General features: G+C 34.4%; 1 protein-coding gene across 26 annotated transcripts in view; it reads left to right on the top strand.

Moving 5' to 3' along the window:
* ZNF644 (zinc finger protein 644) overlaps positions 1-25932 on the top strand; it is a 103428-nt gene that overhangs the window by 64427 nt on the left and 13069 nt on the right. For 17 of the 26 annotated variants that reach the window (XM_027058634.2, XM_053214404.1, XM_053214405.1 and 14 more), the window contains 3 exons: positions 15738-18775; positions 18961-19566; positions 21465-21587. The exons of 6 other annotated variants lie outside the window; for them this stretch is intronic. In XM_027058634.2, the coding sequence (XP_026914435.1) occupies positions 15738-18775; positions 18961-19566; positions 21465-21587 (3767 nt within the window). The remainder of the gene's footprint in view (positions 1-15737; positions 18776-18960; positions 19567-21464; positions 21588-25932) is intronic. 3 more of the 26 variants (XR_008295045.1, XM_053214410.1, XM_053214409.1) reach the window with 1 other exon arrangement.

Raw genomic sequence — 25932 nt, 5'->3', positions numbered from 1 at the left:
CTGTTTGGGTTTATTTCTGGATTCTCAAATCTATTCCATTGGTCTCTATGTCTACCCTAATGCCAGTACCACACTGGTTACTGTAGCTTTGTAATAAGTTTTTAAATCAGAGGGAGTACCCCTACTTTATTTCTTTTCAATATTGCCTTTGCTTTTCAGAAACCTTTGCAGTTCCATATGAATTTGAGTATCAGCTTATCCATTTCTGAAAGAAAAAAAAGGCCATTAGAATTTTCATAGTGATTGTACTGAATCTGTAGATCACTTTGGGAAGTTTTGTCATTTTAACAATATTTCATCTTCAAATCCATGAACATGGGATGTCTTTTCATTTATTTATACCTCCTTTAATTTCTTTCACCATTGTTTTGTCGTTTTAAGTATGTAAGCCTTTTACCTCCATAGTTACATTTATTCTTAGGTATTTTATTTTGGATGCTTTTGTAGACGGGATTTTAGTTTCTTTTGAGATCATTCATCAGATCATTCATTGATGGCTTAGAGAAACACAACGGATTTTTGTGTGTTGATCTTACAACTGCAAATTTGCTTGATTTTGTTTATTATATTATCTCTGGTAGGGTTTTTTTGTGTGTGTATGTGGAGTCTGTGGTATTTTCCAAATATATAAAATCATGTCATCTGTAAATAGAGATAGTTTTATTTCTCCCTTTCCAATTTGGATGCTTTTTATTTATTTTTCATGTATAATTGCTGTGGCTGGGACACAGTGTTAAATAGCAGTGGTGAAAACAGGCAGTCTTTTACTTGGAGTGAAAGCTTGGTTTTCACCTTTGATGACTGTGATGTTAACTCTGGGTTTTTCATGGATGCCTTTTATTATTTAGGGAAACTCCTTTCTTTTCCTAGTTTGCTGAGTGATTTTGTCATGAAACTGTGTTGGATTTTAGTAAGTGGTCTGTGTCTGTTGAAATATTCATGTATTTTTTTTTTCCTTTGGCCTGTTAATATGATGTATTACATTGGTTGCTTTTCTCATATTGAACTGTCTTTGCATTCCTGGGATAAATCCCACTTGGTTATAATATATAATCCCTTTAATGTGCCATTGGATTCAGTTTGGTAGCTTTGTTGAAATTTTTACATCTGTATTCTTTGTCTGGTTTTGATTTTAGGGTAATGCTGACTTATAAAATGTGTTAAAAAGTGTTTCCTCTTCCACGGGGCACCTAGGTGGCTCAGTCAGTTGAGTGACTTTAGCTCAGGTCACGATCTCATGGTTCTATGAGTTCGAGCCCCACACTGGACTGTCTGCTGTCAATGCAGAGCCCACTTCAGATTCTTTGTCTCCCACTTTGCCCCTCCCAGCTCACATTCTGTCTGTCTCAAAAAATAAATAAACATTAAAGAAAAAAAAAAAAAGAAGTGTCTCCTCTTCCACATTTGGAAGTTTGTGAAGGATTTGTGTTAATTCTCCACATGGTAGAATTTATTAGTGAAACCATCTGATCCTGGACTTTTCCTTTTTGAGAGGTTTTTGATTACTGATTCAGTTTCTTTACCTGTTACAGGTATGTTCAGATTTTCTATTTATTTTTGAGTCAGGTTTGTGTTTCTAGGAATTTGTCCATTTCATCTAGATTATCTGATTTGTTGATATCTAGTTATTCATGGTATTCTCTTAAAATCCTTTTAATTTCTCTAAGGTCTGTATTAATGTCCTTACCTTTGTTTCTGATTGTAATTATTTGCATTGTCTCTTTTTTTCTTCTTAGTCAACTTGTTAATTTTGTTGATCTTTTAAAAGAATCAACTTTTTATTTGTTTTATTCTATTTTTATATTTGCTTATCTGTGCTCTAATACTTATTCCTTCCTTCTGCTGGCTTTGGGTTTAGTTTGCTCTTCATTTTTCTAGTTCCTTAAGGTGTAAAATTAGGTTGTTGATTTGCTGTCCTTTTTAATGTAAGCATTTATAGCTATAAATTTCCTTCTCAGTATGCTTTTGCTGCATTCCATGTTTTTGTATGTTGTGTTTTGTTTTCATTCATCTCAGGATTGCCATCTTAATAAATTAATTATTAACTAATTAATAGGGAAGGCACATTGAAGCTGGGATAAACTTATAATTGGTAAAGAATTGATAATAGCAGTCAATTCATTTAGTGGCAGAAGGTCATATTTGATTACTTTGTGTTACACAGTAACCTTGTCTGAAGTGATTATTCTGAGATATTTTTATGTTCAACAAGAGAACAGTATGATTTAGCTGAAAGCATCAGAGTAGTTCTTGGACTTCAGGAGCTAGCTGCTTTTTTTTTCCCCCCAGTCTAATTATTGTCTTTTTGTATCCTTTTTGCTGCTGCAACTTTTAAGATTTTCTCATTGTTTTGCATTGTCATCACTTTTACTGTGATGTATCTAAGTGTATTTTTCTTTTTATTATATCCATCTTAAGAGTTCCTGGTGCTTCCAGAAACTGTGGTTCGATGTATTTTGTCAGTTTTAGAAAATTCTCAGCCATTATCTCTTCTAGTATTGTTTCTGTCCTGTTTTCTCTCTCCTTTACTTCTGGGATTCCCATTAAATACATGCTAGATCTTTTTCCTGGGTCCTCTTTTGGCTCTGTTCTTTCCTCCATTTTCTATCCTTTTGTATCTCCTTTCTTCATTCTTTCTTTGTTCTGACCCTTTCCAGTTCACTCTTTGTTTTGTTTTTGTAGATACTCTTTTTCTCCCAGTTTTACTGAGATATAATTGACATTTTAACTCTTTAATTGTATCTAATTTTTAGTTTTATTGCATGGTGACCAGAGAATATGGTCTACATGATTTCTGTCTCTGTTGGAAATTTCTCCATGGTCATTATAATATATAGTCAGACTTTATATAATGTTCCACTTACGTTATAAAATAAGAATGTCTATTTCTTGTTGTATAGGGCTATTTGATCATTGTCTTTACAGACATTTATCTTTTGTATCTCCTAAGAGAATTTTGGAAAACTGGCATTTTTAAGTTGGCATTTGGATTTTTTGTCATGAGTGAAAATAATTATCAGCATTTATACGTGTGTATATGCTGTAAATCTAATTTCTTCAAAACCTTTGTACTGTTGATTTAATTCATTAGCTTACAGAAAATGTTGGCCATATAACAATTTAACGAAGCCAAGTCTTCATAGCTAAATCAAAGTGTCAGTAACAAGGTGGCTTTACTTTTTTAGATTTAACTATCAGACCTGCCACTGTTGACAACCTTTTCATTTCTGAATTTTAATTCTAAAACTGAGGAATGAGAGGGGTATGAGAGAAAGGAAAGTAGGTATAGAGAGGTTGAAGGCATAGTGAGAGAGATAAGACACTGGAATCTTGAGTTGTTTTTCAATGAACTAAGACTATGTAGCCTTTCTATATTGTTTGCTTTGCTGCCATAGCAAGGAAATTTGTATTTCCCAAACTTCCTTTTATTTGGTTGCCAGAGGCTTTTACACAGAGTATTACCAGAGCAGTGTACAATACCAAGGTTCTGGATGATGGCATTCTTCTAGACCTTTGAGAGATTCAGTTAATAAATACAATGATCTATGCCCTTGTGACTTAGTTCTACAGGAAGGATACACAAACGATAACCATAATAAATAAATATATTACACAGTATGTTAGAAGGTGTAAGTGTTTTGGAGTAAAAAGGGGTGAACCAGTGTAAGTTTACTTGAAGAGTGCCAGCAGAATAGAGAAAGTGAGGGAGTTTGGGATGTAATCTTAATCAAAGTGGTCCAGGTAGGCATTATTCAAAAGAAAATGGTTGATCAAAGGCTTGAATTAGGGAATTTGTCATGAGTATCTGGGAGACAGAGTATTCTAGCTGGGTGGTTAATAATACTAAGACCTTAGCATGGGAGAGAATGTGTTCAGGAAATAGTAAGGAAGCCAACGTGACTAGAACTGAGTGAATTGGGGAGGGGAGTAAGAAATGAGGTCAAAATGTTGCTGAAAAGGATCTTCGTAGGGCATTACAGGCTATTATAATGACATTGGTTTTTTCTCTAAGAGGGAAAGACAGGGAGCCATTGAAAGATTTTGAGGAGCATTATCTGTCTTAAGTTTTAAAACGATCCCTCTGGTTGTGGTGTTGAGAATAGACAGTAGCTGGGCAAGGGTAGATGCCCTAAGACCAGATTAGGAGGCTGTTGAATGAGTATAGGGGAGAGATAATAGTGGAGCTGCATGTAGCAGTAGTGAGAAGTGATTGGATTCTGGATGTAATTTAAAGATGGTGGCAGTAGGATTTCTTGATGGTTTTGATATGAAGTATGCATAAATGAATAAGGAAGATTGACCCAAGGTTATTGAGCTGAACAAGTGATGGAGGTGGGGAAGGTTGCAGATTTGTATTTGGTAACCTTTCTTTTGTAAAGCGAGAGAAGGGTGATCTTGAAAGAGGAGACGGGCAAAGAAAACTGGAATATTCTCGGTGTGTTGACTTTTGGGGAGAAGTGTTTCAAGCCTCCCTCTGTGACGGTCAGTTTCTCTTAATACTTGTAGATGTTCACAATTTATGTATTTTGTAGCCATTTTGTTGTGTGCAAAGGGGTTTGTGAACATTATATCTTCTTGGTGACTTGTATACTTTATTATATACAATATTCATATTTAGCAGGTGTAGTGCTTTTTTGCCTTAAATTCCATTTGATTTTTCTGATAGTGAAGACATCTATTTTCTTATTATTAACATTTGCTTAGTTTATCTTTTCATCATCTTATTTTTAACCTTAACATTTCCTTTATAAACAACATATAGCATACTTCAAAACAAAACAAATACAAATACCTTTTTCTTAACTTACAAACTTTCTTTTTAAACAAAGTATTTAAGAATTTTTTTAATGTTTATTTTTGAGAGAGAGACAGAGTGCGAGCGGGGGAGGAGCAGAAAGAGAGAGACAGGCTCTGAAGCAGGTTCCAGGCTCCCAAACTGTCAGCACAGAGCCCAGCGCGGGTCTCGAACTCATGGACTGCAAGATCATGACCTGAGCCAAAGTCAGACACTTAACTGACTGAGCCACCCAGGTGCCCCATAAACTTTTTATATTTATTAAGAGGATTGATGTGTTTGGACTTCATTCTGCTTTCTTGTTACTTTCTCTTTGCTATCTTTTATTGTTACTTTTTAATTTAATCAGTCAAATTTTCTTTACAATTCCAGATTTGAAATTATATATCTTATTTCACCATTTTACTTGGTTACCCTTAACATTTTAATACATTTAAAAAATTTTTTTCTTTGAGGGGCACCTGGGTAGCTCAGTCAATTAAGCATCTGACTTCAGCTTAGGTCATGATCTCATGGTTTGTGAGTTCGAGCCCCACATTGGGCTCTCTGCTGTCAGCACAGAGCCCACTTCGGATCCTCTGTTCCCCTCTCTCTCTGCCCCTCCCCTGCTTGCACTCTCTCTCTCTCAAAAGTAAATAAACATTAAAAAAAAAAAAAAAAAGGTTTTCTTTGAATCAGTATCTACCAGTTTGAACTCTTTTAGGCTTCTTTGTTCCCATATTATTAAATACCATATAACCCTCTTTTCTTAGGAATCCTTTTTGAACAATTATCAACAGTTAAGACATTTAGTTGCCATTTTCAGTGGTTTGGTTGCTCATTAATGCTTATTGATTCTTAGCTCTTTCTTTTTATATGTTCTTGTGTCTCTATGCCTGAGAATTACTCCATGAGTAATCTGTGCATGGTAAACTTTTGGAATCCTTGTTTGTCCAAAATGTCTTTTTTGTTGTTGTTATGCTTGAGTGGTAGCTATAGAATTCTGGGTTGAAAAGTATTTTCACATCTTTCACCATGATGCGGGCAAAAATGGTAAGACTGTAAGGAAATAGGCATTCTTACAGACTAGAAGTAGATATGCATATTGATAGAAATTTGGGGAAATGATCTAGAAATGTGTATTAAGCCAAAATACACATGCAGCTTTGAAAAATCTATACTACTGAGATAAAAACAGTACTATAAGGCTGTCTATTCAAGGTTATTTACTGTAACATGTATATTGTATGATCCCATTTCTATAAAGATAATCACAAAACAAATACATATATGTGTATGCTTGTATGAATAAGAAAAAGGAGTGGAAGGATATACCAGACTCTTACATTGGTAACTGAAGTGGGAGAGAGTGGGAAACGTAGAGGAGGCAATATTTTCAGACAGATTTGATTTTAAAATACCATTTTTCCTCAAAAATCTGATGACATTGATGAGGAATTGTGTATTCTTGTTTTTGTAGATAGTCTAGTTTTTGTTTTTGTCTTGTTTTCTGAAAATGAGCAGAGTTCTACCTCTTATTCCTAGAGATCTGAAATTTCCCCAGGACTTGTCAAGAAGCATGTCTTTTTCTTCATCCGCTGAGCACTGATTGAGCCCTGTTAATCTGAAGATTACTGCATTTCTTGAGCTCTGACATTTTTTTTTTTTCTATTGTGTCCTCTTCTTCATTCCCCTGGGGTGCTTTTCTATAGTTCCTACATGATATAATTTATGGATGTAGGTTTCATATTTATTTTCTCTTCTTGCTCTCTTTTTAAGAAGTCTTTGTTCTTTAAGAATACCTCTCATTTCATCAGCCATATTCACTCTGCTCTTCAACTCCTCTATTGAGAGTTGTTTTGTTGTTAATAGTTGTTTTTCTTAGTATTTTTTTTTATTTCAGAGTTCTTTGTCACCCTTTCACTTAGAGCATATTGTACTTCTGTACTTCACACACAATAGTTTAGGGGCACCTGGCTGGCTCAGTTTGGTGGAGCGCACAACTCTTGATGTTGGGGTTGTGAGTTTGAGCCCCACGTTGGGTGTAGAGATTACTTAAAATCTTAAAAAGAAGCCGCAATAGTTTATAGAAATTGAAGATATTATGAATATTTACTTCTTTTTTTCCTAGTGATTAACCTTATAATACATTTAAATTTATATATTTCAATCACTTGTATAAAATAATAAAAAACACACTTAACACACCAATTTTAGTCATTTTTAGGACATACCTCCCCTCCACATTCAGCCTTTGGAAAAACTTTTCTGAGTGGTGAGTAAGTGGTAAACTTATGGACTGTATGCCTTTACTCTTGAATACTATGTTATCTGTCTTTGTATAAGATTCTACAGTCAAAATAATTTTAACCCCAAACTTTGAAGTTATACCACCTTTGACTGAACATTTAAGTCTTGACACTAAAAAGTCTGTTGCTTTTCTGATTCATATTTTTTGGCATAAAACCTATTTTTAGTCTTTGGTGGTTTTTTTTTTTCTTTTTTTTTTTTTTTGATGTTGTTTTTTTTGGGGGGGGGGGGATTGTCATCTCCATTCTTTCCAGCAGTCCTCACCTCTATTACCGTTCTCATTTATGGTTCTATCCACCTTGGTATGCCTTTCTGTTCTTGTTCATCTCTTTTCATTTCATTGGCATTTTATGAGAGAGGAAAAATAAATGCATGTCCCTGATAGACCCTAAGGAATCAGAAACTCTTAAATCCTGAGTGGCCACTTCATGTCCTTTTTCCTTGGCGCACTGGGTCAAGCACTGTGATTCCCCTCTTTATTGCTCATTTAATATTGTTTTACTGAAACCCTGCTTTATCCCTGCAAGAGTGTTATTCTTAAAGCCCCAGCAACTCTTAAGACATACTGCTTCTTTCTGACTCTTTAGCTTCTGCCTGTTTATCCTGTTTATACCTTAGGAGTGGTAGTAAGGTACCAGGTACCAGAATAAATTTCTGCTTGTAAGGGTCTCCTGCTTCATTCATTCGGAGCAGTATACAAACTCAGCATCATCATTCCATAAATGAAACAAGTTAATGGCAAGCATCATAAAGAATTAACATTTCATGAGTAATTACTAAATGCTAGGCCCTGTGCTATATGTTTTATGTTGTCTTATTTAATCCACACAATCCTCTTAGTAGGTTTCATACATATTTTACTGATGAAGCAACTGAAATTTAAGGAAAGTTGGAATAACTTTGCCCCCAGGTGGAAGGTGTGGAACCATTTTTCAAACCCAGGCATGTGTGCGACCAAAAAGTGATTATCTTGGCATAGTGCACTATAAAATATAGCTAAAACCCTCGCTTTTCTGAGGCTTTTCTTATCCATGGTATTTTATAGGACCTTCTACTTCCTCTGAACTATAGAATGTATAATCCATATTACTCACTTGGGACATAATGTATTGCTTTTTATTGATAGCAGTTTTTTATACATATGTGTCCTGTATTTTAGGTAGAAATACAATTAAAAAAAAAAAACTACCAGCAATACCATTTTATTAATCTTAAGAATAATTAAAATTTTCCCTGAAATGATCTCAGTTTTAAATAGCTTTAGTCTCCTTTTATAAAACAATAGTATAATATTCATAACAATTTGGTTTTACAGATATTGGGTAAATTGTAAAGCATGTGTTCTATAAGTCTCTTATGGTTCAAAATTGCTACTTTTAAATGACACTTGTTTGAATAGAGCTGTGTACATTTGATTATTAATAAGTATTTGCATTTTCTAAATATTACATAGTGTTTAACATTTTGGTGAAATTTTGTAATTATTTAAATTCACAACAGATAAATATCTTTGGTTTTATAAATGAAACTCCAGAATTGAATATTTAATAAGGAAAACTTGTTAAATCAGAAAAAAGTAGTGGCTGGTTTGTGATTTTCCATCACAAAAATATGTTCCTTTTTGTTGCTGTCGTTGTTGTTGTTGTTTTTAAGACATTGGTGCAAGAGAGATGCATATTCCTGTGTAATTTGCTTCAAGGAGAGCAGATTTCTTATATTTGAATTTTTACCTTCCTGAATGAAGATAATTGTAGAATAGTGATTACTTTGGAATATTTGTCTTAGGAGATAATTGTATTTGGGGGGCTGATTTTAGAGAAAGAAAAAAAGGTAAGTTGAGTAAATGATAGCAGTAAGAGAGTTCACATATAATGAAAATATTTTACAGAAAATAAAACTGGTTTTGTTTCAGTTTTCTAGTTCTCAATGAGTATCAAACTTACCCATCTAAATATATAGAAGTTTAAACTTACATACTATAGTTTAAATGTACATAATACAGGTAAATGGTTAAGTACTTGTTACAGATCATTGTAGAATTACAGAATTTTTCTTTCTACAATCTGAGCCATTTTCAATAAAATTATAGCTCAGTGAAATAATTTGTTCTCTTGATGTCATAATGTTCAAGTTTATTTCTCATTAGACTATAGACAATTTCGTATTTTCAAAATATGACTAATAATATGACTACCAAATGAATTAATGGCACCATTATAATAAGAGTTTTACTTTAACTATAAAATCTACCAAATTTTTTTTTAATGTACATAGTTTCAGGGCACCTGAGTGGCTTAGTCGGTTAAACGACCGACTTTGGCTCAGGTCATGATCTCATGGTTTGTGAGTCCTGGCCCTACGTCGGGCTTTGTGCTGACAGCTCGGAGCCTGGAGCCTGCTTCAGATTCTGTGTCTCCTTCTCTCTCTGCCTCTCCCCTGCTCACATTCTGTCTGTCTGTCTCTCTCTCAAAAATAAATAAACATTTTTAAATATTAAAATAAATGTACATACAATTCAGTATGTAAAGTTTTGAATTTGAAAGAGCAAAATTGTGTGAGTATTAGAAGGAAACATTTATTATGTTTCACGCAGTCTTCTAAGGCCAGATTATCTCTTCAACTGTTGTAAGGAATTCCTTCAAAGCCCAGTTGTTTGCATTTGCTGTCCTGTCACTTACTTTGATGTGCGTATTCTACTGGACCTTGGTCCTGTGGAATCGTCATGTGTTTGGGGCAGAAGTTTTATCCACAGCACTTTGAACATTCTTATCTTTTAAGTGCTTGAACAAATTCCTAGCCTTTTCTGAAAACCATTAGGCAAGTAGACATTGATGCTGATTTTGTACTTAAAAACTTCCTTCGTCACATTTCTTTATATCTCTTGCTGATTTTTGTTAAATGTGTAAGCACAGTAATTTCTTAATGGCAAAATTTCTTTGCTCTTCAGAATTATGTCAGCTCTCAAGCAGTTCATTCCATATGCATATATAATATTTATATTACCACTTTAGGTGTTTTTATTATCTATCTTCACTTCTAATACAATTGTGTTTTGTCTTCCTAGGACTTTTAACACTTGCACTTCTTTTGCATTTATTGGACACGATGGGTTAATGTTTATAAAATAACTAAAAACTAAGCACAAAGAGTAAATTCATCATAGACTGAAGAACACTAGAAAAGCCAAAGTAAAATAACGATTAATGGCAGTTAATTGGTTGAGAGCAGAGTTGACACACTACCTTTGGAGTGTAGAGCTGACACATTTATGTTCATGTTAATTATACAATTGTGGTCAAAAATTTGGTCTGTTTGAAAAAATATATAAAGAGGTTATCACTCATTTTAATTTAAAAAAAAAAACATGAATTGTTCTTGTTGGAGCTATGTGCATATGCACATCATATATCCTTTCAAAGCTGTGATGGTCACTCTTATCTTGTTCTCACTATATGAACGTGTAAACAATGCAGCAAGCAGTCATTCCGTAGCTGAGTAGGATTTAGCATTCTCGTTTGGTTGCAACTGTAATTTATTGCGTTGCCTCTTCTGTTACAAACTCTTCATTAGGAAATTAGCCTTTGATTAGTGAATATCCATTTGTTTTTCTACTACTGTTGGTTTTCATTATTTTATAATTTTGCCATGTTGTTAAAGTTAGGCCTTTATAACTTCCCCACCACCTTTTGTCCTTCTTGTAGTTACCTGCCTCTTGAGGTGGGTTAGATTATGTTTACTATTTAGTATATCCGGCAGTAAGAATCACTTTGTGTTATTAGGTGTTTATGATCTTACTATTTGTAACATCTTCCTATTAAATAATGAGGATCATATATGGCATCAGGAATAACACTACTGGACAAATTCAATATAATTTTATGGTAGGTGGTAAAATCACATATAGATCTTGGTTTGTAATGACAGTAATGACAGGGCCACATGCTGCTGGAAGAAAGCATTATGTGCCGAATGTATTTTATTCTTGTTTTATTTTCCTGCTCATTATTTATGTATTTTCTGTTTGTTTGAACTCATTGAAAATTTTTGAGGGGGATATTACCCATACAAAAAACCTTTGTATGTAGTTTTCATGATGCAGATAGCTCTGTGGCCTGTGTGTTAGTCATTTAGTGCCATATTTTCATTGTTCAAGAATCAGCTTATCAACATACTACAAGTTAACTAAAGGATTATTTCTTTTCTTTTTTAATTTTTTTAAATGTTTGTTTATTTTTGAGAGGGATCAAGAGTGCATGCAAGGGAAGAGCAGAGAGAGAGGGAGGCAGAATCCAAAATAGGCTCCAGGCTCTGGAGTTGTCAGCACAGAGCCTGACGAGGGGCTCAGACTCAGGAGCTGTGAGATCATGACCTGAGCCAAAGTCAGATGCTTAACCAACTGAGCCACCCAGGAGCCCCAACCAAAGGATTATTTGAAGTAATTTTTGATTTAGAGAATCTTTTTTAAATTAAAGTCCCAGTAGTATAATTTTCACTCCCATTTTCAGCTCATTATTTCAAATAACATTAAATGTTAATAATATAATAACCAAGCATTTAACATATAGAGTAGATATCAGAGAGGATGTTAGAAAACATCTTACCCAATCTCCAGTGCCATAGTTCCTTCTACTGTGTTCTTGACAATAGTCCAACCTGCTGAGCCATTCAGTTCACTGTTGTGTGAGACAACCCTTTGCATTGTTGAGTGGTTCCTGTTTTTAGTTTTTTCTTAATCTTGAGTTGAAATCCGTATCTTTATAATTCAAACATACCATCTTTTGTATGGCATGCCTTCAAACATTAGAAGACTATTAATTGTATTGACTAATTATTAGACTAAGCATACCAAATTTTCTCTTTATTTCATTGCATGGTGTGCTGGATACCCTTATGAATTTCTGTATTTTTTTAGTGTTTCCTCTCAGTGACATCCAGAGTAGGATACTACTGGGGTGGTATGGTTATACAGTATACTCTGTCTTCACTTGCATCGTATACTAGGTGAGGCTTGGGTATATATATATGTTTGAACATTGTGTACGGTGTATATAGACTTAACTATCACAGTAATTGTAGATGTAGTATTTCAGTTAATTAAGATTTGTTTTTGCAATTAGAATGGCAGTTGTGAATGTTTTTTTCTTCTTGACCCAATCTCCTATATGACTAACTGAAGTTGTCATGTGTTCTCAAGGATAATTTAAATGAACATGGGGTTTGTGAAAATCTGACAGATCTTAACTATAACTCAGCTAGTGGGCAACATTATAATGTATTTATAGCTGTGTAATATAGCTATTAATGAGCTAATGTAGAATGAGGGCAAATCGTATTATATCTTTGTATGAAATTATACTACATGACAAAGGTTGGTATTATGTAATAAGTACCCACAAAGTATTAACCTATTTGCAATAAATACAATTAATAATGTACATAAAAGAATGAAATTAAGCTAATTTTATCAAAAATTATTCATGAACAGAAAGTGGACAGCATAGATTTGATGACAGGAAGGTTGTATCTAATCTGAATTACTGAGTGACCTAGGAAGCTTGCTTAGAGGGATTACAGAATAATTATGTTAATATGCAATTATCACCTCATTTCTTCTGTAGTAACCTCAAGATGTACTGTAGTGAGGGTGTTATAGCAAGTGCTGATAGTTTGCAAAAATACTGATGTTTGAAATTTCTAAGACAATAAGTCTAGCTTGAGGCATAAAAGTGATGATCTGTCATCTTGAAGACAGATCTGACCTTTGTACTGTTTTTTTTTTAATGCTCACAGTGTATAACTACAGGCAGTTATAGCTGTAGAACTCATTATGATTTTCTAGAAACCGAAATATGTTTTATGTAGATTTAAAGTTCCATTTGCAGCTTTTTATAAGTGTGTGAATTTTTTTCAAGAACATTTTAAAATTCATTTAAAAGAAAAATTCTGTGGTTATATGATGACATGGAGGAAGACATAGTAATAGTGTCTAAGCATTTTATTAAAATATCCTATTTGATAATAGCAAATTCACTGAAATTTGAGGAGTCCAAACAATATAACATCAGTTTGATTATTTTAATTTATTAGCTTCCCTTTTTTGAACTTTATGAATGATGTCTACCTTCAAATGTGTCCCCTACTTAGTTACATTAACATAAACTGGTGTTGATGGCTCTGTTACATATATTTGACTATATAAAGATAGTTGGAAGAACTTTGAAACAGTGTGAAATTAGGTTATTGGTCAAATGCTTTCTTGCCTAGATGCCACATAACCATCCGTGAACGTAGGGAAATAAATTTTGGTGTCAAAATTCTAGATCCGTTATTCACTGTAACAGATTTTGATGATTCAGCGTTCTGCATTATATCTCAATGCAACAGCTATGATTTTAAAATATTGTTAAGAAAAAATGTACTTGGAACATGTTTTGGTTAAGATATATTCTGAAAATTAAACCAGGAAAATTTTTTTATTATTGCTAAAATACTAGCTTACTGAAACAGTTTCTTATAGCGTATTTTTTAAACTGATGGAGTAGATTTTTTAATATCAATGTGCTAAAAAGAAATTTTCTGAAAAAAGAACAACCTCTGTTTTTGAGTAGAGAGATCATTAATTTGGGGACACATTAGGCATATTTCTTTAGGTGTGAAGGAAAACTTTGTTAAAGTCTTCATTTTATATTTTAACAATATCTAATCTGATCTTTTGTTTTTTTCCTTCCGCTAGATGTGTTTAGAGATAGAGGATATATCACATACATATATTCTTCCTGTGTTTTTGTGGCAAAACAGTTTGGTACCTTTAGAATGTGAACTTATGGAAGGCTCATATTAAGGCCATTCTGGTAATGAGAATGCAGTCTCCAAGCAGACATGATATTCTCATAGTTTGTCACCCTGCTGTTCAGGGGGTACCAATGAAGTTGCTTTAAATGGGAAGCGTCTGTTCCATCTCTGAACCTCTAACACCAGAACAGATGGGTGGAACATGGAACATAGAAGGTTGTACCTCTGAGGTGGTAACAGTGAAGCCACTCATTAACACTGAATTTACCACTTCGTTAGCAACATTGCTTCCTGTTGAGAAAAGCTAATATAGGCTTTCAAATTGACTGAGCATATATTTGTCTACCCCTGTGATTATAATAAGTAGGAACACTAAGTGTCTTTCAGGCTAGTTTTTTAAAAATTCTGTTGTCCATTTCAGATTTATGAGATCGTTCCTATTTGGACATTTTACCTTTTTATGTAGTTTAATGAGAAATGTCAGGAATGGGTAGTAGTATAGCATCAAGATTTGCTTTTCTTTTCATTGACATTTACACACTCTTCCCTAACACATGTTTATGTGCTGCCCATTTTTAACTTCTGTGTATGTGATGTAGAGACTCCTGCTGGGTGCTGCATTAGCACCATTTTGGGGTGATAGCATTGAATATGATCTTATTGGAAGTCTATTTTTATGGCTGTGGATGTCTGCCAATCTCAGAACAGAATTCTGAGACCTATGAGGGGCAGAAAAATTGTTGGTATACATAATAATGCCAAAGAAAAGATATTTGCAGTATTATTTATAATATTTGTTGTATTAAAGAACACATCTTGTGGAAAGAATAAGCTCGTTATAAGCGCTTGTTCTCAGTTGTGAAATACGAAAGTAATTAGAAATAATTCTTTTATTCTTTAACTAGACTTAATGTTTTACAGCACATGTAGTTGGTACCATAAGAGATTAGAAATAATGAACTGTATTGAAAATGTTTTAATTTCTAAATATCAGATTAAGTTCATGCTGTCTTAAAATAGTATTATTACTTGTCATTCAAGTAATATACAAGTACAAATTTAAGTACTATGAAGGAGAAGAAGAGAGCAGAAACCTAGCATGTCTTGTTTGCGGTTTTCCGAATAATAGAGCAGTTCCTGGCACATGGTAAGGGCTCAATAAATATTTGGAGAATGAATAAACTGTACTTACTACCATGTGCAAAAGGAAAAGAAATAATGGAATTTTATGCCAGTACTTCAGATAGTTCATACCTAGGGTTGCCAAATTTCAGATTCTTTAAATTGTACTTGAGGATTATTGGATATTTTGAAGGCCTTGCTATAATTGCTGAGTCAAGAAGTCAGAACCATGGTGGAATTTGCATTAGTTGAATGGGGTATCTAAGTTTCATGGGAAGAAAATTGTCTCCTCTTACACACTTTTGCTTTGATTTTACAGCTATGTTTTTATTCACTCAACATGTTAGTCCTTTATTCACCAAATACTGCCTGAGCACCTTTGCCAAGCACTGTGCTAGCTTCTAAAGATATGAAGGTGACTAGGTATAGTCCCTGCCCTCAAAGAGTTTACATCCTCCCTACCAGGGAGACAGATAGTTCCAGTATAATGTGCCCATTTCTAATATTGCTCTTCTCTAGATGTTTTGTATATATTCAATATTGGTTGTTGTTGCTTAGCACAAAGAAAAAAATTAACCTAACCTTTTTTAAAGTTTTTCTTCATTCTTGGAAAATTATTAGGACCTCCACATAAAAAGAATGGAATTATGCTAATAAAAATGTGTACTTTGAACTCTCCATACATTCTACTAGAATTTTTTTTCATGCAAATCTAAATTTTTTTTCTTCCATTTTCTAGACTAAATGTGTTAAATGGGCTTGCCAACAATATGGATGATTTGAAGATAAACACCGATATTACTGGTGCTAAAGAAGAACTCCTAGATAACAACAGTTTTATCTCAGACAAAGAGAGTGGAGTTCATAAACCAAAAGATTGTCAGACATCATTTCAGAAAAATAAAACACTCACTCTGCCTGAAGAACTGTCAAAGGACAAATCTGAAAAAGCCTTAAGTGGAGGCCAGTCTACTCTATTTATACATGCTGGTGCTCCTACTGTTTCTAGTGAAAACTTTATCTTGCCTAAAGGAGCTGCTGTTAATGGACCAGTTTCACACTCCTCCTTAGCTAAGACTTCCAGTATGAATAAAGGCAGTGTTTCATTAACCACTGGACAACCTGTGGATCAGCCAACAACAGAATCTTGTTCAGCTTTGAAGGTGGCACCTGATCTTCAGCTATCTACACCACAGAAAGCAAATCAACACCAAGTTTTATTTTTGTTATCAGATGTAGCACATGCTAAGAATCCAACCCATTCCATTAAAAAACTACCTACCTCTGCTTCTGTTGGTTGTGACATTCAGAATTCAGTAGGGAGTAGTGTAAAGTCAGATAGCACTTTAATAAACCAAGTAGAGGTGGGTGAGGATAGTGATGATTTATTGGTAAAAGATGATTGTGTCGATACATTAACAGGAATCTCCTCAGGTACAGATGAATTTAGGTCAGAAAATGAGACAAACTGGGATCCCCAAAAAGAGTTCATTCAGTTTCTTATGACTAATGAAGACACAGCGGATAAAGCTCCAGTTCACTCCAAAGTAGGTCTAGAAAAAAAGAGAAAGCGGAAAATGGATGTAAGCAAGATAACTCGTTACACTGAAGATTGCTTTAGTGATTCAAATTGTGTACCCAATAAGTCAAAAATGCTAGAAGTAGACTTTCTAGAACAGAATGAAGAACTACAAGCAATAGACTCACAGAAATATGCATTATCAAAAGTGAAGCCTGAATCAACTGATGAAGACTTGGAATCTGTGGATGCTTTTCAGCATCTAATTTATAACCCAGATAAGTGTGGCGAAGACAGTTCACCCGTTCATACTAGCACTTTTCTTTCTAATACCTTAAAAAAGAAATGTGAAGAAAGTGATTCCGAGTCACCTGCTACTTTCAGCACCGAAGAGCCATCATTTTACCCCTGTACAAAGTGCAATGTGAATTTTAGGGAGAAGAAGCACCTCCACAGGCATATGATGTATCATTTAGATGGGAATAGCCACTTTCGTCATCTTAATGTCCCAAGGCCATATGCTTGTAGAGAATGTGGACGGACATTTCGAGATCGTAACTCACTTCTAAAGCATATGATTATTCACCAAGAAAGAAGACAGAAGTTGATGGAGGAAATTCGCGAATTGAAAGAACTTCAGGATGAAGGAAGAAGTGCACGATTACAGTGCCCTCAGTGTGTGTTTGGTACCAATTGCCCTAAAACATTTGTGCAGCATGCTAAAACCCATGAAAAAGATAAAAGGTACTACTGCTGTGAAGAGTGTAACTTCATGGCAGTGACAGAAAATGAATTAGAATGCCATCGAGGCATTGCCCATGGAGCGGTGGTAAAATGCCCTATTGTCAGTTCTGATATAGCCCAGAGAAAAACGCAAAAAAAGACTTTCATGAAAGACTCTGTTATAGGATCATCCAAAAAATCAGCTACCTACATATGTAAGATGTGTCCTTTTACGACTTCAGCCAGAAGTATTTTAAAAAAACACATGGAGTACTTGCATTCATCATCATGTGTTGATTCATATGGTAGTCCACTTGGACTTGATAAAAGAAAAAGTGACATTCTTGAAGAACCTATAGATATTGATAGCACTAAACCTTTAATTAAACAACAGTCAACCACATTTCCAAAGAACTCTGCTTTAAAACAAGATGTAAAGCGAACATTTGGATCATCCTCACAATCAGGTAATTTTTCCAAATTCCATAAGCGGCCACACAGAGTACAAAAAGCTCGGAAAAGCATTGCCCAGTCAGGTGTAAATGTGTGCAATCAAAACAATTCTCACAAGACTGTTATGATTAAAAGCAGCACTGACCAAAAACCTAGGTATTTCCATCAAGCAGCAAAAGAAAAATCTAATGCCAAGGCGAATAGCAACTATTTATATAGACACAAATATGAAAACTACAGAATGATCAAAAAATCAGGTGAATCATATCCTCTACATTTCAAAAAAGAAGAAGCCAGTTCACTAAACTCTTTACATCTGTTCTCATCATCAAGTAATTCTCACAACAATAGTTTTATTTCAGACCCTCAAAACTCTGACACGAAAAGGCCAGAAAGCTTCAGAGAACACAGGCGTGTAGCTGTAAAGAGAGTAGTTAAGGAATCCAAGAAGGAAAGTTCTGTTGGAGGAGAAGACTTGGATAGCTATCCAGATTTCTTGCATAAAATGACTGTTGTTGTTTTGCAAAAACTTAATTCTGCTGAAAAGAAAGATAGCTATGAAACAGAAGATGAAAGTTCCTGGGATAATGTTGAGCTAGGTGACTACACTACACAGGCCGTAGAAGATGAAACCTATAATGATATTAATCAAGAACATGTAAACTTATTCCCGCTTTTTAAAAGCAAGGTAGAAGGTCAAGAGCCTGGAGAAAATGCTACCCTTAGTTATGACCAGAATGATGGCTTTTATTTTGAATATTATGAAGATGCTGGAACTAATAACTTTTTGCATGAGATACATGATCCTCAGCATTTAGAAAATGCAGAAACTTCATTGTCAAAGCATAGTTCTGTTTTTCACTGGACTGATCTGTCTCTTGAGAAGAAATCATGTCCTTACTGCCCAGCAACATTTGAAACAGGTGTTGGGTTATCAAATCATGTTCGAGGACATCTTCACAGAGCTGGATTAAGCTATGAAGCCCGTCATGTTGTATCACCGGAACAAATAGCCACAAGCGACAAAATGCAACATTTCAAAAGAACTGGCACAGGGACACCTGTTAAGCGAGTTAGAAAAGGTAAGTTTCCACGTGGATAATTTGGGTTACTATGTCTATTCAGATTGAAAGAATTTGAAGGTTTTGTTCAAATTTGGTCTTTATTAGAAAAAAGAAAAAATAATTTTATTTTTCAGAGTTAATTGGCTTTAAGATGATCACTTTACAAAAAATTCTGATGTTACTCTTAAAAAATTTTTTTTTAGCTATAGAGAAGTCTGAAACCACTTCTGAACACACTTGTCAGCTCTGTGGTGGTTGGTTTGATACTAAAATTGGATTATCGAATCATGTTAGAGGCCATCTGAAAAGACTTGGAAAGACCAAATGGGATGCTCATAAATCTCCAATCTGTGTTTTGAATGAAATGATGCAAAATGAAGAAAAATATGAAAAAATCTTAAAAGCATTGAACAGTCGTCGTATTATTCCCAGACCATTTGTAGCTCAAAAACTTGCATCAAGTGATGACTTTCTATCTCAAAATGTTATACCTCTTGAAGCATACCGTAATGGCCTAAAGACTGAAGCTTTATCAGTGTCTGCATCAGAAGAGGAAGGGCTGAGTTTCTTAAATGAATATGATGAAACAAAACCAGAACTGCCCAGTGGAAAAAAGAATCAGTCTCTTACACTGATAGAACTGCTTAAAAATAAAAGGATGGGAGAAGAAAGGAATTCTGCTATTTCTCCTCAAAAAATTCATAATCAAACTGCAAGAAAGAGATTTGTTCAGAAGTGTGTTCTTCCATTAAGTGAAGACAGTCCGTTGATGTATCAGCCACAAAGAATGGACTTGACTATGCACTCAGGTAAGAGGATGTTTATGACTATTGTGTATAATTTAAACAGTTTAATTATGCTTACTTTTATGGAATATTTGTAGGAAATACTTCTTAGAATGTTTTTACTTAAGCTGCTTTTTTTGCAGAGCAGAGATTGGTTATACTGTCATTTCTATATAAATCATCAGTTGATGCTCATCAGCACTGAATTCTCTGTGCCTCATTTCTTGGTCAGAATGTAAGGTGAGAACAAAAAACAAAATAAAAACCAAAAAGCTGATCTGTAAAAATAAAATCTGCTATGGCTGGGGAATGGTCCTATGGATGGGAGGTTGACGTTGTTCAGAAGCATAGCATTACTGGAATGGCAAACCTGTTCTCTATTTGCCAGTGCTCCAAGATGATAATGGTTTCAAGATTTAGCTATTGGTTTTCCTTCTGCTTAGGTCAAACAAACAAACAAAAATGGATTGGTGTCTCTTGTGTGTTGTGATTAACCCAAAGAAACTTCTCCTTCTCCAGTTCCTCGTTGTATTGTGGGATAGTTCGGTTTTGGAGAACTGTTGTGAGTATAAAATATTTGTTTGGGGTTTTGCAGCGGTGGTCTAATGGAACAGAACAGATGTTGAGGTTAGTGCTTGTGCACCAATAGTTTTTCCTTTTCAAAAGAACAGTTTGTATTGGCAAATGATGTAGCAGATAAAATAGCCTAACTATATTTGTTATTGCTAAGTCTGGTTTATACTTTTAGATTAGAAAAATTTTAAGTGTCTTTGGCGGTTTCTTTTGGAGGTTAAGAATGTCGATGATTGACTGACTATGTGGTCTCGTAATTTTAGCCCTGAGTTGAACGTGTCTGAGGTAAAAGTAACTGGTCAGTGGGTTAATAATGAATACAATTACTATAATGTTGATTTATTTACTTGGGACAGCCCAGATATTTGTTTGCAGTTTCCATTTAAGGAAAGATTACCTTGTGTTGTAAGTGGTCTGAAAAATGGTCCTGTATGAATTTCTGGTTAATACGGTTCTTTTGTACGAAGAGAGTCTTTCAAAATCAAATTTTGAACATTTTTCAGAAGAAGAAAATGTAAGAAAGGTGTGTCAGCTGTGTTGACTGAGGTGTAGTACACTTGAGAGATGGAAACCGTATTTGTGGCTTTCATAGCTCATGTTGAAGAAACCAACTGAAACGAGTTGGGGGAGTGAGAATTGTCTTAGAAGTTAGGAGTTTCTTATTGTTTTCAACATGTTTTCTTTCCTGTGATGATTAAGATGTTAGCGTGTTGATCATTTATTTAGCACAAAGATTTTAGCAAAAAACTTCAAATCATTAACTTTCATTATTGATTGCGCATTCAGAGTAATGAACATAAAATGCCCTGAATAAAATGTTGTGTCTAACAGCTGCTCAGTGGTGTGTTTTACCACCTTTTCTCCCAGCCTTCATCAGAAAGCCTAATTTAGTATTGAGCCTTTTACGGTTTTGTGGGTAAAACACTTTAATTACCACTTTGTCAACTAGACTTTTTAATTCTTTGTATTGGTAAGTTGCAAGCTTTGAAACTTCTCAACTGAACAGTGCTCTTCAAATCACAGGATTGTATTTTAGGTTTAGGAAATGATCTGCGTAACACAGAAATCTGCAAGAAAGTGATAATAGGTGTTAAATCCAGAGGAGCTTAGAGGTTCAAGGCACTCCTCTTCCACCTTTCCAAAGAGCATGGGTTGGCTCTAAATACTAACTACAAACTAATAACATTTAACTTAACCCCCCCCCCCCCCCGCTCCTTATTTTAAGTTAAGCTAATTCAATGAACGTTTTTTAAACCATCTTTATTGTGGTACTTTTCTTCACGCTTTTAGCTAAGAAAATTTCACTTTTTGAAGTGAGAACTGGATTATAGTTTTCTTTTGAATGATAGGTATGCCTGTGAAGCTTAGAACATGTGTGCATTGCAATACGACGTTTACAAGTGCTGTTAGCCTGTCCAACCACTTACGCGCTTATGCACGAAAGAAGAGTGCTGGACTTTTGACTGGTACAGGTATGTTTGAACAGATAACACAGCAAGTCTGCTTGATTCAGTACACTTTTTTTCCCACCAGACTGGTGCTAATTCAGATGATATTTATAGCTTTCTTTGGTAAGCACAGTTGAGTCTGAATATACATTAAATTTCAGCAACTTGTAAACTGTTAGATATCATTTTAAGCAAGTTCTTTTTCATTTGGCTTCTATTGACTTGATTTGGGAAAAATAAATAAATAACCCAATAGAAGTGTGGGACTTTTGAGTCTGCCTAATTCCCATTGATTTTTAAATTACACTATTTTTTGATTTTTAAATTTATTTTTGTGAGTAGATTCCAGTAAGGCAACCTCTCTTTAGTAAAAAGGATTGTAGTTCTAGCCTAACGAAATGCTTTATTAGGAAAGAAAATTATTGTGAAATTTCAAATATGTACCTTAAAACTAAGGAGTTTTCATTAGTGTGTAGATCACATCTTTAAAGGGATAAGCCTTAAAAATGGCCCATGTTGACAACTGAATAGATTTTTCTTTTAATACTCCTAAACTGTGTTTAGGATTAATAAATACAGCCAACACATAAATCTCAACATGCACATTTCTGTGTTATTTTTGGTTGGTTAGCCCAGCCTTGCAGATACTCTTCATATTGCCAGCCTGTGAAAAATTGTATTAGCTTACTCATATGTAATACTGCTTCTTACCCTACAAAACGCCTTGCTCTTTTCATTTGTAGCCTTTCAAGCTACCCTGCTTTAGCAAATCCCATTTCTCTCATGTCTTAAAATATACTCTTTTCTAAATATATCTACATAAATCCTTTTGCCTAAAACTCTCCTTCCAGTCTTTTTATTTATCTTGCTCTTTTAGATCACTGCCTTCTGCTTCCTTCTAGTTGCTGTTTTCCCAACTTTTTTGTTCTTCCTCATGTCTTCCCTTGGCTTACATCCAATATGTTCTTGCTACCAAAGAAACACTTGTATTCATACTAATGTCTTCCTTCTGCTTCCTTGCTTTATGCTTCGACTTGATATACAAATGACCAGGGATGACTGTTGACTGCATTAAAAGAAGAATAGAGTGAGTTTTACTTTACTGGATTAGTAACCTCCTACGGTGAGGTTTTAGTTTTTATAATATTACTCCTACCTTCATCAGGCTTGAAAGGGGATTGCAGACATTAGAGGCAGGGAGGCAGTGAAAATAAAAGACTGTAGAAACAGAACTTCATAATTATTGCTACCACAGTCACTGACTTTCACTGTACACTTACTATGTGTCAGGCTCTGTGCTGTGCAGCCGAATTGCATAACATTTAACCTTCACACCGCCATATGAGTTGTAAGTGCAGTAATTCTCTCAGTTTTACAGAACACTAGGTCTTAGACAAGTCAAGACTTAAGGTGAAGTTACCCAGATTTATGTAGTTATTAATAGCAGAGTGGAAAAATCAAGGATTTCTTATCCTAGACTTTTGTTTTTAATCACGATGGTCTGCCACATACAGAACAAAAGCCGTTGAAAATCCTAAAAGAGGTTAGGTTTAAAGTGGGGAGCATTCTGGTGAAGACTGAATAAATGAGTCTTACAAAGAGCCAAGGACCCAAGAAACAGGCCTGGATTAGATTTTCGAGGACTTTAAAAAATATTTCAGTCTGACAATTCAGACAGATAATTGCAAATATTCAGTGAGGCGCATCTCTCCAGTACAGGTTTTGTAGGCCATTAAAAAATGCTTTTATTTCGTCTGAAAATCTTTTAAAACATAGGATTAATTCTTTATAAATAACTGATTGTAGCCCTCCACTGACCAGGGGTGCATTCTAATGAACACTTTATTGTCTAAACAATTTCATTATTAAAGAAAAAGTTAATATAGGATGAATGGGGATAGATTTCTTTGGTCATCAAGAAAAAAAAGAGAACGTTACTTTTTAAATATCATTAAATACTAACCAAAATGTCAGAAGAGTTAGAAAATAAAAGGTGTGTGTTTGGCAGTCCTAAGGCAAAGAGAAGGGAAATGAAAAGCTGAAGAAAGTCTTAGGGTGGTATTTTCCACAGCACATAACCACTTTTAACAAAAATAAAAAACTCATGCACCTTTTCTTAGAAATTCTGAAACATCCCCCCGCGTTTTTGAAAGCTTCTTGACCAGTAGAGCTATACAGAAGATGTCTTTGCTGCTTGCTCATGCCAACTACAAAGTTTTTTTTAATAAGCTTTCTTATTTTTTGTTTTCCAAATGAAACATTCTGTATTATATTTATAAAGTCCACATGCCTGTTTTCTTCCTCCGTATCAGTTGCAGTGGTGTAAGTCAGTGGTCCCAACCTGTAGTTTCTGGAGGGTTCCACCAGGTTATTGTAAGAGATTCATCAGTTCATATGAGTAACAAGCATTACTTCTCAAAAATAGGTAGATGTTGTTTTCATGAAAAAAGTACAGAATCATTTGAAAAAATCTTTACCTTAATCTAAGTATATCACAAGACTGAAGCAATGTAAAAGGAAAATAGGTAGGACTAAAGCCTCCATAAGAATGTCTGGTACCCATGTTCTTAATTCAAGTAGTCTTCATTCATGTGGATTTTATTTATGTGGCCTACTCTTGAAGAAAAAGCATAGGTATCCCTACATTATGCTAAAGGCCGGCTTGGTTATGATAAACCCCAAATAAACCCCAAAGCTTCCTTAGAAGACACCGGCTCCTGGCCTCTTCTGTGGGAACTAGTGGTCTTTGGAGGGAGAGAAATATTCTAGCTAGCCTGAATGGACCCAAAAGAATGCTCCTCTACTTCCCCAAATAGCTGTCTTATGAAAGCTGTGGACCCCATCCCAGAAACATGCACTTATTTCATCCACAGATAAAAAGTTTTCTATATATATGTTTCTGTATTTAGGTATATCCCCTAAAGGTTATCATCTGTGGACGCTTCCTCTAGCAGAAAGCTGAGAAAGGGGAGATGACAAAATAAAAATGAAGCAGACAGAACTGGGAATCAGGAAATCTAAGAAATCTAAGCCCTGAGTTAGAAAATGCTTAATATGCCAGAACTGTGTAACACCAAAACTAATGTATATGGTCACAAACATAAATAAATAAATAAATTAATTAATTAATTAATTAATTAAATAAACAACATGCTTCCTAACTTTAGTAAAAGGAAATGATGAATAATAAAGTAGGAAAGCTTGGAATTAAAGACATAGAAGGGTAGCCATACCTGGGACAGAGTTCAGTTGACAAAAAAGAATAAACTTCACAGATTAAAATTTTGCCCAGAACTGACCCAGTTTGTCATCCGTTGGGCAGGTTCCAGTAATTGTTTAATAATTTCCGTGTGCCTTCCATGGTAGATGCTCATTTATGAAACTTTTTTTTTTACCTTTTTTAAAATGAATTTTTGTCTAAAGAGGCTAGTGCCAAAGGGTTTACTTTATATTCTGTATTGTAAATTCAAGGCATACTTATTATTTTTTAAGGCATACCTATTAAGAATTTATTACAGTTACCATAGACTGCACTATTGGTAGACTTCTTTTTCAAGCTTTATTCTCTTTAGGTTAACTTTTTATGTGGTCATACAGACTTTTTCCTGGGTAATTCTTTGTATAGTCTAATAATAACAACATTGCATAATTTTCATTAAAAATCAAATTTCATGTAGTTCGTATTAAATGCTTTTGGACTTCTAATTTTACTATTGACTTTTTTGTGTTTAATAATATTTAAATTAAGTGATGCCCTTTTTATACTGGCAGTATTAAAAACACAGTATCACTAAGTTATTAATAGAGCAACTGTACTGACAGGGTTAGCCCTTTTGTAGCGGCCGAGTAATAGACAAGTGCCTCTTTCATAGGTGTCCTGGATTGGACAATAAGTTATATGGTACCTTGGTTATTAAAATTTCTAAAATATTTAAAATTATTTAAGGCAGAGTATATTCTATCAACTTAATCTGCAGTTAGGAACCAAAAAAGAAAAATATTTTGAGGTCAAAGCAAGTGAATTCCAACAGGTGAAGAAAGGGGAAATAATTAAAGTCCGAGTAGGTTGTTGTGAAAGGAAATGTATCAGTTAAGAGGAAAGCATGTTTGCACAATGGTGCACAGTGGTGCAGAGCCATGTTATCTCTTAAAAAGCAGAAAGAATAACAGTGGTGTTCAGCATTTTTATTGGAATTCCATTTTACATCTTGACCCTGTAATACAAATGCACATTAATACACATACTCACTTGGTCTCAGTCATTACTCACCTGAAGTGATTGTGATGTACTTTAATAATTTCTATTTTATTCTTTTTCATTAAAAATAATGCTGGTCATGACCCAGTAAATTGATTTACTACTTACCAA

The sequence above is a fragment of the Acinonyx jubatus genome, chromosome C1 (assembly GCF_027475565.1).
Source record: "Acinonyx jubatus isolate Ajub_Pintada_27869175 chromosome C1, VMU_Ajub_asm_v1.0, whole genome shotgun sequence".
NCBI lineage: Eukaryota > Metazoa > Chordata > Mammalia > Carnivora > Felidae > Acinonyx > Acinonyx jubatus.
The sequence above is the reverse complement of the archived record's forward strand: the minus strand, read 5'-3'. Positions and strand labels throughout refer to the sequence as shown.